General features: G+C 42.1%; 1 protein-coding gene across 1 annotated transcript; it reads left to right on the plus strand.

Annotated features, from left to right (window-relative positions):
• Positions 1–3,226: 3,226 nt before the first annotated feature.
• DSEL (dermatan sulfate epimerase like) lies at positions 3,227–12,865 on the plus strand. Its single transcript, XM_063326446.1, has 2 exons — positions 3,227–3,811; positions 4,529–12,865. The coding sequence occupies exon 2, from the start codon at positions 5,499–5,501 to the stop codon at positions 9,147–9,149; it is 3,651 nt and encodes a 1,216-aa protein (XP_063182516.1). The 5' UTR covers positions 3,227–3,811; positions 4,529–5,498; the 3' UTR covers positions 9,150–12,865.
• Positions 12,866–14,193: the final 1,328 nt, after the last annotated feature.

Consider the following 14,193-nt stretch of genomic DNA (forward strand, 5'->3'; position numbering starts at 1 on the left):
AGGTGGGTGTTCATGACCAACAGATTATTGCACTAAAGAGGAACCTCATGTCCACTGCCTTGTCCTCCAACGTATTTTTGTTTGTCTGTTGTAAAAGAAGGAGATGTCCATGAAGTATATTTGAAGAATACACAATGAATTAGATCTACGAGTGGAGTTAGATTAAGATAACTGTATCTTTCAGGCCACATTTAGGTTTAGTTATGAAATAAGCACCAGGCCGTGCCAGTATGGAGAGATTTCTGAGTGGTCAAGAACTCTCCCCCAGACTTGTGATGCCTCTGAAATCAAACCTGTACTTTAAACTTAGCGGTTTATGTTTGGCAGAAGTTTCAAGAGTCCACCATTACTGGACACTTAATTACCTTAGTCCAGCTCCTACCTAAATATCTGGCTCTTTTTCTGTACGTGGACCAACGTCTCATATTTGACAGCAGCACCCCATTCATTTATAAACTTTTGAATTATTATCCTCTTTGACGCTGGCAAATAATTTGTTGCAGTCCAGCTGATTATCCTACTCTTCACTTCCATCTGTTAGCACTTGGCCTGTACTCAAGCAGGATAATGCTGCTAGCTTTTTCAAGATCATTCAGATGGCTGATTTTGGTATCAATGCAGAAAGCTATCCCTGAAGCAGTACACCAGAGCATGTCACTACCAACAACCCCTGATTTCTTATACTAAGAACTAGAATTGACAAGGAGGTCACTTTCCCATGAGTCAAAACTCATTTTCTTGGTAGATATTTTACAGCATCTTTTTCCTGCTGATAGCCCATAAGCCTTGCTTTTCAGCTATTCATAGTTATGAAGAATATTTGAAAATGCAACAATATAATGTAATTTGTTGCCAGATGGTCAGTGTTTCTACAAATAAAAATGTAAATGGTAACTTTTAATAGTTACCATCACAATTAGCAGTTGTTCTGAAAGTGACCTTGATTTTACTGATCACTGTTTAAACAGTGTTATGCAATCAAGTAAGGTGGAATGCCAATGCAATTCAGGCTCATTTTATGCAAAAGAGTTCGTTACAAACCAGGGTCACTATTTCTAGTGACCTTAAGCCAACTCCTTTGAAGTTTGCTTAATTGTTTCTCCTGGATACCAGTTGAATCCAAGAGTTTTGTTTTTCAGTTGTAGTATAGTAACTATGGGTCTCTGCTGACTATTGAAAATTACTAACAGAAAAATAATTGAATACTAGTTCTACCACTATTGCTATTTGGTGGTTTTGTTGATTTTTTTTTTTTATTTTTTTTTTAAGCATAATGACTTGAAAATGGCAGAAAGTAAGTAGCCTATACTAGTTGAAATCATACATGGGTAAGGATGGTCTTGCTTTGCAATTGGCTTAGCAGAAAATCAGCTTTAAGTATTCTGTCAGTGCATCTTTGATATGTGAAAGAGCTTCTGCAGAAAAAGCTAAATGTTTTACAAATGCCTTCACTGCCTTATAAATAAGACTTTGTCAAAATGGTATCATTTGTGAATATATGGGGCCAGTCAATAATTCATTTTCATGCTTCTCCACAAATATCACATTGCAATTGAACACTGTATAGGTAATGATCTCACCACAGGTCTCAAAGAGCGAGAAGGGCTCTTGGGAGAGTTTTACTCTTGCTTTTAACCGAACACAATTCCTCCACATGTTCTGCTCATTCATAATTGTCTGTCAAATTATGGGAGAAGTTCTCTGAGACTTCAATATGTTCCAGAATGGGTCAGCCTTGGGAAAAATATCATGGGTACAATCCAGAGTACAGTGGGAATAGAAGGAAAAAGATTTGAGAGGTTTTCAGTGTATTCCACTAAGTTTCTATCGACTTAAAGAGGAATGTGGCCTCTATTGTTGCTTTACATTTCCTTTGCTCTCCTCCTGGAATAAATTCCCCAGTAGCATGAAAAGGCAGAATTTTAACAGATTCAAGGTCAGGGAACTATGTGCTGATCTTTGGTCATTATGCAAATTTCTTCCAATGGGAAGATATGATCCAGGCAATAATCAGTATTTTTGCCTCTTAAACCAAGCCCATAAGGCACATCTGAAAGATTAGGATGGTTCCAGACATAGTTCATCATTGATGGAAATGTGCATAATTTAATATTTTAATCCTTCTAAGGTGCTCTCCATAGTACAAAGAAAGAGAATCAGTATCCATAATGTATGGCCATTATATATTCATATATTCATTTCAAGATAGTTAAACATCGAGTAGCTTAAGAAATACTTAAATATGCAACTGTATTTTCTAAGATATTGGGGGGGGGGAAGAAACGTTAAGAAGAATATAGGCTATACCTGGGAAAAAAGTGGTGACTTTTGCTATCGGGATGATTAAATCCCACGTCCTTTAAGATACAGCTTATAAACATAGTAATTGGTAACACAGATAAAAAATCTCACACCCTTTCTTTTCCTAGAGTGCGCTTACTACCAAAGAAGAGCTTGGCATCACATCAGGCAGGTTATAAAATCAGGCTCGGAAAGTCATCACCGGCAATCCAAACCGCCATCCAAATCCGAGAATGGCGTTATACCTCTTGAATTTCGTGGGTGGACCACAGGCACCAGGCCGGCTGGCCAGCCTTTCCCACCGGCCCTTCACCGCGTCGCTGACCGGGAATGAGTTGAGGGGCAGAGGTTTTTACACCTCATTACGGTTTTATATTTCACTTCAGAAGCCGTCAGCTAAAGCTGAATGAGGACCATTTTAATGGATCGCATAAAATGAAGTGCCCGAGCAGGGAGGTAGTTATAAAAAGCGGGACCGCTGCAACAAGCAGATGCTGCGTATCCCCCTGGTTTCTGAGATAACCTGAGCACTGTTAATGTATTTATTCCGCGCTCACAAAGTTGCTACCCACAGGAGAGACGGCTCCCGCCGCCCTGCCCTGCCCTGCCCTGCCCTGCCCGCCGCTCCCCGGGCCGCCGCCGTGCCCTGCCGGCCGCCGAGGCGACCCCCCCGCGGCACCTTTTCTTCCACAGAGGCCTCTCACACCTGCCTGCTGCCCTCCTCTCCGGGACCCGCTCCACCCTCGCCCCCCGGACCCTCCCTCGCCGTCCCTCACCGCCTTCTCGGGGCAGCGGCCGCCGGAGCCGCCCTGGCGGCGGGGCCCCGCCTCCCCCCCGCCGCTCCGGGCTGCGTCCGTGTCCCCCCCGCTCAGCTCCGGCCCCGGCCCTGCCCCCCGGGCTCCTCTCTTCTCCGCTCCGCCGGCAGCCGGCCGCCGAGGCGCAGTGGCGGCGGTGGCATCCGCCGCCGGGAGCGGCGCTGGGCTCGGCGGCCGGCTCACGCAGTCGCAGGGAAGAGGAGCAGCCGGGAGCGGCGGCGGGGCCGGGAGCCCGCCCGCCGCCGGAGGACGGCGCGGAGGATCGGCACATCCCTGTTCCGCCGGGGGCGGCTCTGCCAACCCCCCCTCCCCGCCGCCGCCTCCCCTCCCTCGCTCCCTCCCTCCCTCGCTCCCTCCCCGCCCCTCTACAGCGACATCCCTGCGAGTTTGCTCCGCTGCCCGCACCCGTCGCCCGGGCGCCCCGCCGCCGCATCTCCCCCGCCATCAACTCCGGGGAGCCGCCGGCGGAGGGCAGGCAGAAGGACCCGAAGTTGCGGCCAGCCCGGGTGAAAAGTAGCGGCGACGCGAAAGGCGACGGAGCCCAGCACAGCCCGGCTCAGCCGAGCGCAAGGCGCCGCCACCCGCAGCCCCCCGGACGGGGGCTGGCACCGCGCCCCGGGCCGCCCTGGACGGGGCAGAGCGACGCGGCCCCGCGGCGGCTTCCGGCCGCTCCGACCCCCGCCCAACCGGCTGCGGTAAGACGGGGTGACACTCGGGGACGCACTCGGCTCCCGGCCGCGGAGGAGGGGGGGAAGGCGAGAGGGATGTTTCGGGGAGGCGGCCGCAGCGGGGGAGGTCGCCGCCGAAACTTGTTCAAGTTGTGCGGCCCCGGGGCGGCGGGGAGGGGCGGCGGCGGCGGAGCCGGCGGGGGGCGCCCTCTGCTGGCGGCGGGCGGCGGCGGGGGCGCGGCAGGGGCTGTCAGGGGCTGTCAGGCTTCGTCCCGGCGCTGGCGAGGCGACCGCCCCCGGGGGTCGGTCTGGCTGCTTTCCCTCTCCGCGCCTTCCTGTCGCCGGCAGAATCGCGCGTGTGGTATTACGGAGACGTACATGACATTTACTTTGTTTCATTAATTAATTTATTTGAGCTCCATTTAATTTTTTGGTGGCGTGTTTCAAATTTGTTTTCTTGGGTAGCTCCTGGTAGCATAACAGGAAAATACGCCCTGAGACCTCACAGCCACGCAGGAAAAGGCGAAATAAATCGACCTTAAGTAGCCAATTTGAATTTCTGTTTTGCCAGAGATAAATTCTGTGGAACTTTGAAAATGCTCCTTTTTTGTTTAATTTCTGTAAAAGAAAAGGTGTATTAACTCATCTTTCCTAGGAAGTTAGCAATACTTTGTTATCTTAAGTACTTTAAATATTTGCTGACACCTGTACAGCTTCAGAGAACTTTTGTTTCTGTTTCCACAGAAAGAACCAACATGCAAAGTGGAAGGAAACCCGAAACTGCTCTTTTTACAAAAAAACGTTGGCTTTCTGCCTCTTTCACATGTTTTCCTTTTGCTTCGTAATGGAAGGAGCAGGATTATATGAATCACTGAGGCAAAGTTTGGGCATCACTGACTGAAGATAAGATGAAAGAAGACTTGAAAATATGTCGATACTCTATGACTATTAGTTCAGACGCACCTTTTACAAACAAAGGGGAATAGCGGTTAAAAGCACTGCAGTTTCATCAAAAGGAGCTAATGGATGACCTATGTTGATTTTTTTTTTATTAATTTTTTTTTCCTTCCTACTCTCCCATGAGTCCTAAAAGAGAAAGATGGAAAGAGTGTGTATGGAAATTGAGATAAGGGGAAGGCTGAAGACAATAACTTCAGTTTTGAAGTCTGTTTTCCAAGTGCTGTAAATTCCCTATTTCATCAAATGCAACACATTGTTTTGAATAAATTATATAGTTTTGTGATCAGTGGAGTTTTTGTCAGCTCTAGAAGTGGAATTTGACCTGATTGAAAGCTTTTTAAAAAAGTAAATGCATGACTCCGATTCCTTTTTTCAAGTCAAGTTTTTCAAGTTATCAAGAGACGGTGTTTCAGTCTCTTACTGAGCGTTGTCAACCTGTGTTTTATATGTGTATCTTAGAGATTGTACTTTTTTCCTTATTTTACTATTTATGCTGTAGTGTTGTGTTTGAGAAAAGTGAACTGACAAGACACCTGAGATTTAAATTTTCTACAGCCTTGTTATTTCAATGTTGTAGCGCAGATTGCAAGTAATTTGAGTATCTGTTAGAATGCACAGTACACGCTAAGTTTTTTCTCCTAAAAATATGCCTTAAGATGTTAATTTTTTTACTAACTGGGTCAAAGTTTGATATCTGAACATTGTGTTTTGTTAGGAAATGCATGCCTGGGGAAGAGGAGCAGCCTAATGGATCATGGCTCTGATGTTCATGGGGCATACTTTATTTCTAGCATTAACAATGTTTGCTGTCTTCGCTTTTGAAGAATCTGTAAGCAATTACTCTGATTGGGTGACTTTTACAGAAAATGTAGATCGGTATGAAAAAGAGCAACTTGAAGGTCTTAGTGCTGAGCAGAAGATGAAGAAACCAGTTCTTCATCCAAGCTTGTATTTCGACGCTGAAGAAGTCCAGGCACTGAGACAGAAGGCTCATACAAGCCATTCGCATCTATTTAGAGCCATCAGAAGTGTGGTGACGGTTATGCTATCCAACCCATCATACTACCTACCTCCACCCAAGCATGTTGATTTTGCTGCAAAGTGGAATGAGATTTATGGTAACAATCTGCCACCTCTAGCATTTTATTGTTTGCTGTGCCCTGAAGATAAAGCTGCGTTTGATTTTGCCCTGGAATATATGGATAGAATGGCTGGCTACAAAAACTGGTTGGTTGAGAATGCACCTGGAGATGAAGTGCCACTCGGCCACTCCCTAACAGGATTTGCCACTGCTTTTGACTTCTTGTATAATTCACTGGAAAAAGAGAGAAGGCAAAAATACCTGGAGAAGATATGGTCTGTAAGCGAGGAAATGTATGAGTACTCAAAGGTTCGTTCCTGGGGAAAGCAGCTTCTCCATAATCATCAAGCAACCAATATGCTTGCTTTGCTTATTGGGGCTTTAGTTGCAGGGGTGGACAAAGGATCTCAGGCAAATATTTGGAAACACACTGTTGTTGATGTGATGGAGAAAACAATGTTTCTGCTCAATCATATTGTAGACGGGTCTCTGGATGAGGGAGTAGCTTATGGGAGTTACACCGCCAAGTCAGTAACCCAGTATGTTTTCCTGGCCCAGCGCCACTTTGGTATTAACAACTTGGAGAATAACTGGCTCAAAATGCACTTTTGGTTTTACTATGCCACCCTGTTACCAGGCTTTCAGAGGACTGTGGGTGTAGCGGATTCTAATTACAACTGGTTTTATGGTCCTGAGAGCCAGCTGGTGTTCTTGGATAAGTTCATCATGAAGAATGGAGCTGGCAACTGGTTGGCACAGCAGATTAGAAAACACAGGCCCAAGGATGGGCCAATGGTGCCATCCACTGCACAGAGGTGGAGTACACTACACACTGAATTTATTTGGTACGCTGCCGAAATCACTCCTCAGCCACCTCCTGATTATGGTACTGCTAAAATGCACGTGTTTCCTAACTGGGGAGTTGTTACTTATGGGGCTGGATTGCCAAACAGTCAGACAAACACCTTTGTGTCCTTTAAGTCTGGAAAACTCGGTGGACGTGCTGTCTACGATATCGTTCACTTTCAACCGTATGCCTGGATTGATGGGTGGAGAAGTTTCAATCCCGGACATGAACATCCCGATCAGAACTCTTTCACTTTTGCTCCCAATGGACAGGTGTTTGTATCTGAGGCTCTCTATGGACCTAAACTCAGCCACCTGAACAATGTCTTGGTCTTTGCTCCATCTCCTACGAGCCAGTGCAACCAGCCTTGGGAGGGACAGCTTGGTGAGTGTGCCCAGTGGCTGAAGTGGATTGGTGACGAGGTTGGAGACTCAACTGGAGAAATTATAACAGCCTCCCAGGCTGGAGACATGATGTTTGTGAGTGGTGAGGCGGTATCTGCTTACACATCAGCAATGAAATTGAAAAGTGTGTATCGCGTTTTGCTGCTCTTAAATTCTCAGACATTGTTAGTAGTAGACCATATCGAGAAGGAGGAAGACTCTCCTGTTAATTCTGTCAGTGCCTTTTTTCATAATCTTGACATTGATTTTAAATACATACCTTATAAATTTAAGAACAAATACAATGGAGCTATGATGGATGTGTGGGATGCCCACTACAAGATGTTTTGGTTTGATCATCATGGGAGTAGTCCTGTTGCTAGGATACAGGAGGCAGAACAAGCTGCTGAATTCAAAAAACGATGGACTCAGTTTGTAAATGTTACCTTTCCAATGAAAAACACACTTACAAGGATTGTTTACCTTTTCTATGGCCCATATGTCAATGTTTCTAACTGCAGACTCATAGATAATGCAAAATCAGGATTTCAGATTTCGCTTAGTGTCAACAACACTGAAAATACCATCTCTGTTGTGACTGAATATCAGAATTTAAAGACAAGGTTGGATTACTTGGGATTTGGTGGTTTTGCCAAAGTAGTTCATGAAAACAAAGTGACAAAGTTTGGTCTAGGTACTGAATCTGTGGAAAAACAGATAAAAAAACATAGGGTGGGTTTCCCATTTGGATTTAAAGTAAACATAATTGCAGGGTTAATTTTGGGTGTTAGTTTGGTCATACTGGCTTTTCAATGGCGGTTTTACATATCCTTCAGTAAAATGTTGCGTTGGATCCTGATACTGGTTGTCACACTGTGGCTTATTGAATTGGTGGATGTGTGGAGCATGTGTACTCAGCCCATCTGTGCAAAATGGAGCAGTGACATGACAAAGCTAGAACATGATAAAGGCAATAAAGCCAAACAATTAGAAGGAAACCCTGTTGTTTTGCCAGATGTGATCATTACTTCACTTCCTGCTTCTGGAGCAGAAATTTTAAAACAGCTGTTTTTCAATACCAGTGACTTCTTATACATCAGAATACCTACACCCTATCTCGAAATTCCCGAGACTGAATTTGAAATTGATTCCTTTGTAGATCCATGTGAATGGAAGGTTTCTGATGTTCAGAACGGTCATTTTCGTCTTATCCAGGGGTGGCTCCAGTCTCTAGTTCGAGGCACAAAATTACATTTACAAAACATTAATTTATATGAAACCAGCAGAAGTAAAGCTGCTCAGCATTCTGCCATAAGCAAGGACAAAAGGAAAAGATCGAAAAAGAGAGAATCTCTGTCAGAGCAAAGAAGCAGGGCAAGAGGGAGTCAAGATAAAGATGCCGAATATATTAGGGAACTGAGAAGGCACCTCATCTATTATCCTAATGCACGACCTGTGCTTAGTTTAAGTAGTGGGAGCTGGACATTAAAGCTTCCCTTCTTTCAGGAAATCCTAGGACCATCAATGAGAGCATTATATGTAGTAAGGGACCCACGGGCATGGATCTATTCAATGTTGTACAAAAATAAGCCAAGCCTTTACTCCTTGAAAAATGTTCCACAACGCTTGGCTGCAATGTTTAAAGGGGAAAGTGGCAAAGGAAAATGTAGTTTAAATGAAGGCTATGCCTTTGAATATGAATCATTAAGAAAAGAACTTTCAAATTCTAATTCAAACGCAGTTTCTGTGTTGTCCTATTTATGGCTCACAAACACAGCAGCGGCACTGAGAATAAATGGGGACTTGCAGACAACAAATTATCAGCTGGTGAAGTTTGAAGATATTGTGAGCTTTCCTCAGAAGACGGCTGAAACAATTTTTGCCTTTCTTGGTATTCCTCTTCCTCCTGCTAGCTTAAACCAAATATTATTTGCCACCTCCACCAGTCTTTTCTATCTTCCTTATGAAGGGGAAATTTCACCAAGTAGCATTCATGCATGGAAAAAAAACATGCCTCATGAAGAGATTAGACGGATTGAAGATATCTGTTCTTCTCTAATGGACCACTTAGGATACCCAAAGTTTGTAGAATAAATGCTGCCGGTCAGCAGAAATTTGCACTAATGATCTCCGACTCCCAATTTGTGGATAAATATTACAGAAGTTTGTTTATTCTTGTAAAATGTGTACAGTCTGCTACTTTCAGAGAGATTATTTTAAGAAAAAGATAGTTGTTCTTGCAAGTGTGGGGTTTTTGTTTTGGTTTGGTTTATTTTTTTAAAAAAACCTTGTAACTACTTTTGCTGCCTTTCAAAAAAAGCTGTGTGAGCCTTTGTAGAACTGCCAGCTGGGTACTCTATAGCTCAGGGGATTAGTAATAGAATATGGAGCTTTTCACCTCCAGCTCACCAGTTTGACTCCAGCTCAAGTGGTTAGCTCCTGAAAGTACTTACCATCTGATGATTGTAGGACAGCTTACATGAAATTAAACTGGTTAAACTGGCCCAGTTCCCAATGGTGATAATTAGCCCCCATGGGCAGGTTTACTGATGCATTCTGCCTGTGTCTCACTGGTCACTGTAGTGGTGCAAAACAGACATAAGCTGAGGCTTAAAGGCTGTGCAGCATCCCTTCAGCAGGAGGAAACAGCCAGAACATTTGAGTGAATCTAGTTCTTTATTTACAGTCTCAGCAGAAAGGCCTGGGACTGGAATGGACGTGGATATTGAATATCATTATAGGATATGGTTCTTTCAGCTCAGAGATGTGGCACTTAAATTGGGCTTTGTGCTTGAGGAAAGACTTTATTCTCCATGCCTGACAATGTGGTACCCTTTGTATCCGGAGAAAAAGAAATGGGGCAAAATCTGAGAAACCAACAAGATCTCCCAAACTAGCAGTTATATTTGGAGAAGATTTTGTGTAGTTTTGACCTGCCTCAACCTAACTTAATTTTGAAGGTTAACATCTTGGTTCCTTGCACTGCTTTAGCTGATACCTCTTGTCTAAGAGATTCTGCAAGCATTTTCTCTTTTTGAGTGAGACTCTTCCATCCTTCTTTTTTGTAACACATTTCTTTGCTGTTTCTTGTGCATAATTTCACTGAGACCAGTGCAAATATTTGATGATATTGTCAATGGCTTATTGTTGATGTCTGCATAAAATGGCAATTTGAGATTTAGAAGATCTTAAATAAATGTCCAGGTCTGTGTTGCTGAGGGATGTTTTGCTTCTCTGTATAATGGGTTTCTGAAGGACAACCATTGCTAACCTCAGGTCTTCTTTCAGAGAGGGGAGAAATCCAAAAGTCACCCATCCCTCAGCCACCTCACATTTGAGTGATGTTTCCCTGCAGTAAACTATTTCCAAAGTTGTCAGATTTTTATCATGATTTGTGTTTCTTTAACATGGTGCTGTAATATGATATTGGTTTGGAAACAGATAGGCTAGACAGGATAGATGTGTCTTTGTCACAGCTTATTTTCTTCTTGAGTTTGCGCATGCCCATTAAGAAAAAAAATTCCCATTTCCCAATTTAACTTGCTCAGCATTCTTTGGAAATGCATGCATATTGTAAATGTCTGCAGATGTGTAAATCAGATCACAAAGAGACATCTGTTTCCTTTACCATCTGTTTTTTATTACAAATGGAATTGTCTTGAAATATGCCTCAGTTGGTTTGTGGAAGCTGGGATCAGAGTTTTGGCTTATTATATTGAAATATGCGTGTAATCACTGTTTATTTGGGTGGTAAGCATTAGACAATGTCAAAAGTGCAGTGAGTTTCTTTGTACAGATTACAGGTACCCTTGCTGATGTTCAATATAGAGTTCTTGCCTTTCCTTCCAATCTTACTATTATGTCCCTGTCTTACCTTGCTGTCTTGTCCCTCCCATACGTACATTTCACATCCTTGGGAGCATGTTGTGATGTCTCATTTTATCCTAGATAAAAATAGCTCTTTCTCGGCCAGTCATTACTATGTCAAAATAGGCCTCTAGCACAATAAAGCTATTGATGATTTGTGGTCTCATTGACCATAACTTAGCTGTCATTTACTAGCAGCAGTTGTTTTTTTCCCCCTTCAGTCCTAGGTCTCACCTCTGGGTAGGTGGAATGCCATGTTAAAGGATGCATTAAACAAGTTCATACACACTGACATGTTAGTGAAACTTTGGTTTCCAAGTATCATTCTCTCAAATTGGCTTCTCTGTGAAACCATTTTTGATTGTATGCTTAAAATAAATTAAAAAAAAGTATTGATGTCTACAGTCTGTACTTGATAGAATAAGTTTCAGCATTTTCCTTTTATTTCCAGGATTTATGCTCTAGAATCAGAAAAATGAAAAGGCTTTTCTCTGTCAGATGTTTTAGGGCAGCAGAAGGTAAGCAATCAGATTGACTGTGTGTTTGTGGAAGTATAAAGAGATCTTAAAATCACTTTCTGAAAGTGACATGAAATGACACAATAGCCTGTAAACCAACTTTTTGTTTGTTTTTGAGGAGTTAGGGTGGATAGAATTGTCTGTTGGGAGCATCGTCTGTGCTGCTTTTGCAATGCAGGTTGTTCCATGCACTTACATTCATAATAGCATCGTTGCTGTCGTCATTATATGCAAGATTTAGGAGCTATTTCTTTTCTGTACTGTACTTTCCTGGTTCAAAGAATGCATCATCCATTATTCAGATTTTGTTGCATTATGTGTCCTTATACAGTTGTGAAAAGGTGGAAGAGAATTCTTTTCTTTATTTTTAGATCTTGTTGTGAGGGCAAATGCGTTAAAATCATTTTGCTAAAAAATATGTAAAAGGAAAAGCAGTGTCTTTGAAAACAACAGGGTAGGAATGCCTAAGGTACGGAAGTCACCAATTTGCAATCAAATGATTGTTTTGTTGAGTTTTAGATGTTAAGTTACATGACCACTTGACCGAAGTTAGTACCAGACAGGAGGCATCCCAACTATGGAGCTGAATGACTGTGTACTGGGATTGTGGCCTTCTACCTGTAAGAATAGCAACCCGAGACACAGCCGAAAGTTGAATAAACACGCATATGGTTGACAAGAATGCCCACTAAAAGATGCAGATCTGGGACTTTGTAGAATAAATTTCAGTGGCGCCATCCATAAAATGACAGTTGTTGTGGTATGGAGAAGCAGGAATACTGTGGAGGCCTGGTGATAAAAAAATAAAAAAATAAACTTGCCTTTGTCTATTAAAGGATAAATTCCAATTTTTTGTCTGTGCTGATCCTAAGTCAAATCGGTCATTAAATAGAACTTTTTTTTTTCTTATGCAAATGTTCTCATTGAGACTAGTGTGGTTCCGTGAATGAAGAATATAAGTGCAATTTGATAGTATTAAGTGATTTTGTGGGCGTGCAGTTATCCTCAAAATTTTTTCTGTCTCTAGCATCCAGAGGAAGAATGGTCACTACATAGACACAGAAATTAACCTCCCCTGTCTCCATATAGTAATGTTTAAGACTGTCAGTGAAATTTAAGAATTGATAGACCTTTTTGAAAAGCATGTCTGTTCAAGTGCATTGTACTGAAGAGTGTTCTGGCGCTTTCAGTTACACTTTCATAAAGATGATCATGAAAACTTGTCTCAGTACTGTATCTTAACTTTGCTTCCTTTTTCTCCCTGTGTTAAACGTCGGTAATTATTTGTACTATATTGTAGTTTCAACTGTCCAATTATGAGACAGCTAAGATTTTGATGTATCTGAGAAAGGGAGGCTTTATTTAAATGCTTACATCTCTGAATCATATTTGGAAGCCTAAGAAAAATAAACGCAGAGGAAAACATTTCAGTTATTTACTTACTTTGTAACTAAGCGACATTGGCCCTGGGGAGATGCACATGGGTCTTGGCTTTCAGAGTTCTGTCAAATCACATGAATCTATAGTCTCTGAGCGTACCTAAATGCCTCTATTGCTCCCAGCAGGCTTTTTCCAAGAGCAATGTCTGTGGAGATGAGCCTCAGTATCGTGGTCAGATTGGTTCCTTTCACCCTCTTTAGCACACAGTTGGCATGCAGTCCTCGTCAGATTTATGCTTGAACAGTTAATTTGCCAGATCCAGAGTTGAATTTCTGTACAAGATCCTCAATTATGTGTAAAACATATGGCAGAATTCATTTGACAGTGTAATACTATTTTGATAGTGTTAGAATGCAAATCAAACAAAAAATGTGCTTCAGATTTTATGAAGTTATTGGTCACTGATTGGTAAAGCTGCAGTCATGGATCAGGTTTTTTTTTAACCATAAAAACGGTTTCACTTGCTGTTGAAACTTAATGATCTGACTGCTAGGAGAGTCCTGGCTCTACCTAACAGTTAATTTATTTTCAGTGCTAGTCTTAGAGACACCGTTTATTTGATGACCATGAACATACATAATTTGAATATAATACTAATTTGCTGAAAACATTTGAAGAACACAGTCCAAGATTAAGGATAAAAATATGTCACCTCAATACTTCTGTAAGTTACAAAAATTAGCCCCTTTGCGAGTGGCCCATATATTGGGTTCCATATGTTGGAATATTTTATAATTAGAAACTATGATATTTATTTAGGTGACTTAGAAGTAATTTATCAAAATGATTTCTTTTTAATTACACATAAAATTATTTTCTTCAAAAGGATAAGTAGTGCATCTTAACACTTCTATGATCAGGTTATCCTAAGCTTTCCTTCCTTTCTCTGGACTCCCTTTTAGCTTTGGTTCAGACTAAAACCTTTGTTTAAATCTTATAAAGAATGGTCTGTTTTCTGAGTGAGGAGTCTAGCTGGAGACTCTTATAATCTCAAATTCCATTTCATCGCATTTCAGTATGGAATATCATGGACTACGAGTCATGGATCAAATCCCTAAATTGTGAGCTGTTCAGAATTGGGCCATAAGCGGAATGATGCCTAGCTGACCTAAATGAATGTTGTGCTATTGACTTCAACAGGGCCAAAATACTATCATCTACTATCATCAAACCATTATCATCTACTTAGCCTGAATATTCCAAAACAGCAGAAATTATAAGAAGTGATTAAGATAAGAAATGATTATGAAAGATTAGTGTTCTTGTTATTTGATGAAAAAAGGATATGCATTTTAATAATGTAAAAAATATAA

This window comes from Chroicocephalus ridibundus, chromosome 2 (genome assembly GCF_963924245.1).
Source record: "Chroicocephalus ridibundus chromosome 2, bChrRid1.1, whole genome shotgun sequence".
In the NCBI taxonomy this organism is placed as follows: domain Eukaryota; kingdom Metazoa; phylum Chordata; class Aves; order Charadriiformes; family Laridae; genus Chroicocephalus; species Chroicocephalus ridibundus.

Bases quoted from the DNA above. Each gene is read 5' to 3' on its own strand.
- DSEL (XM_063326446.1), top strand. From the start codon at position 5,499: ATGGCTCTGATGTTCATGGGGCATACTTTATTTCTAGCATTAACAATG.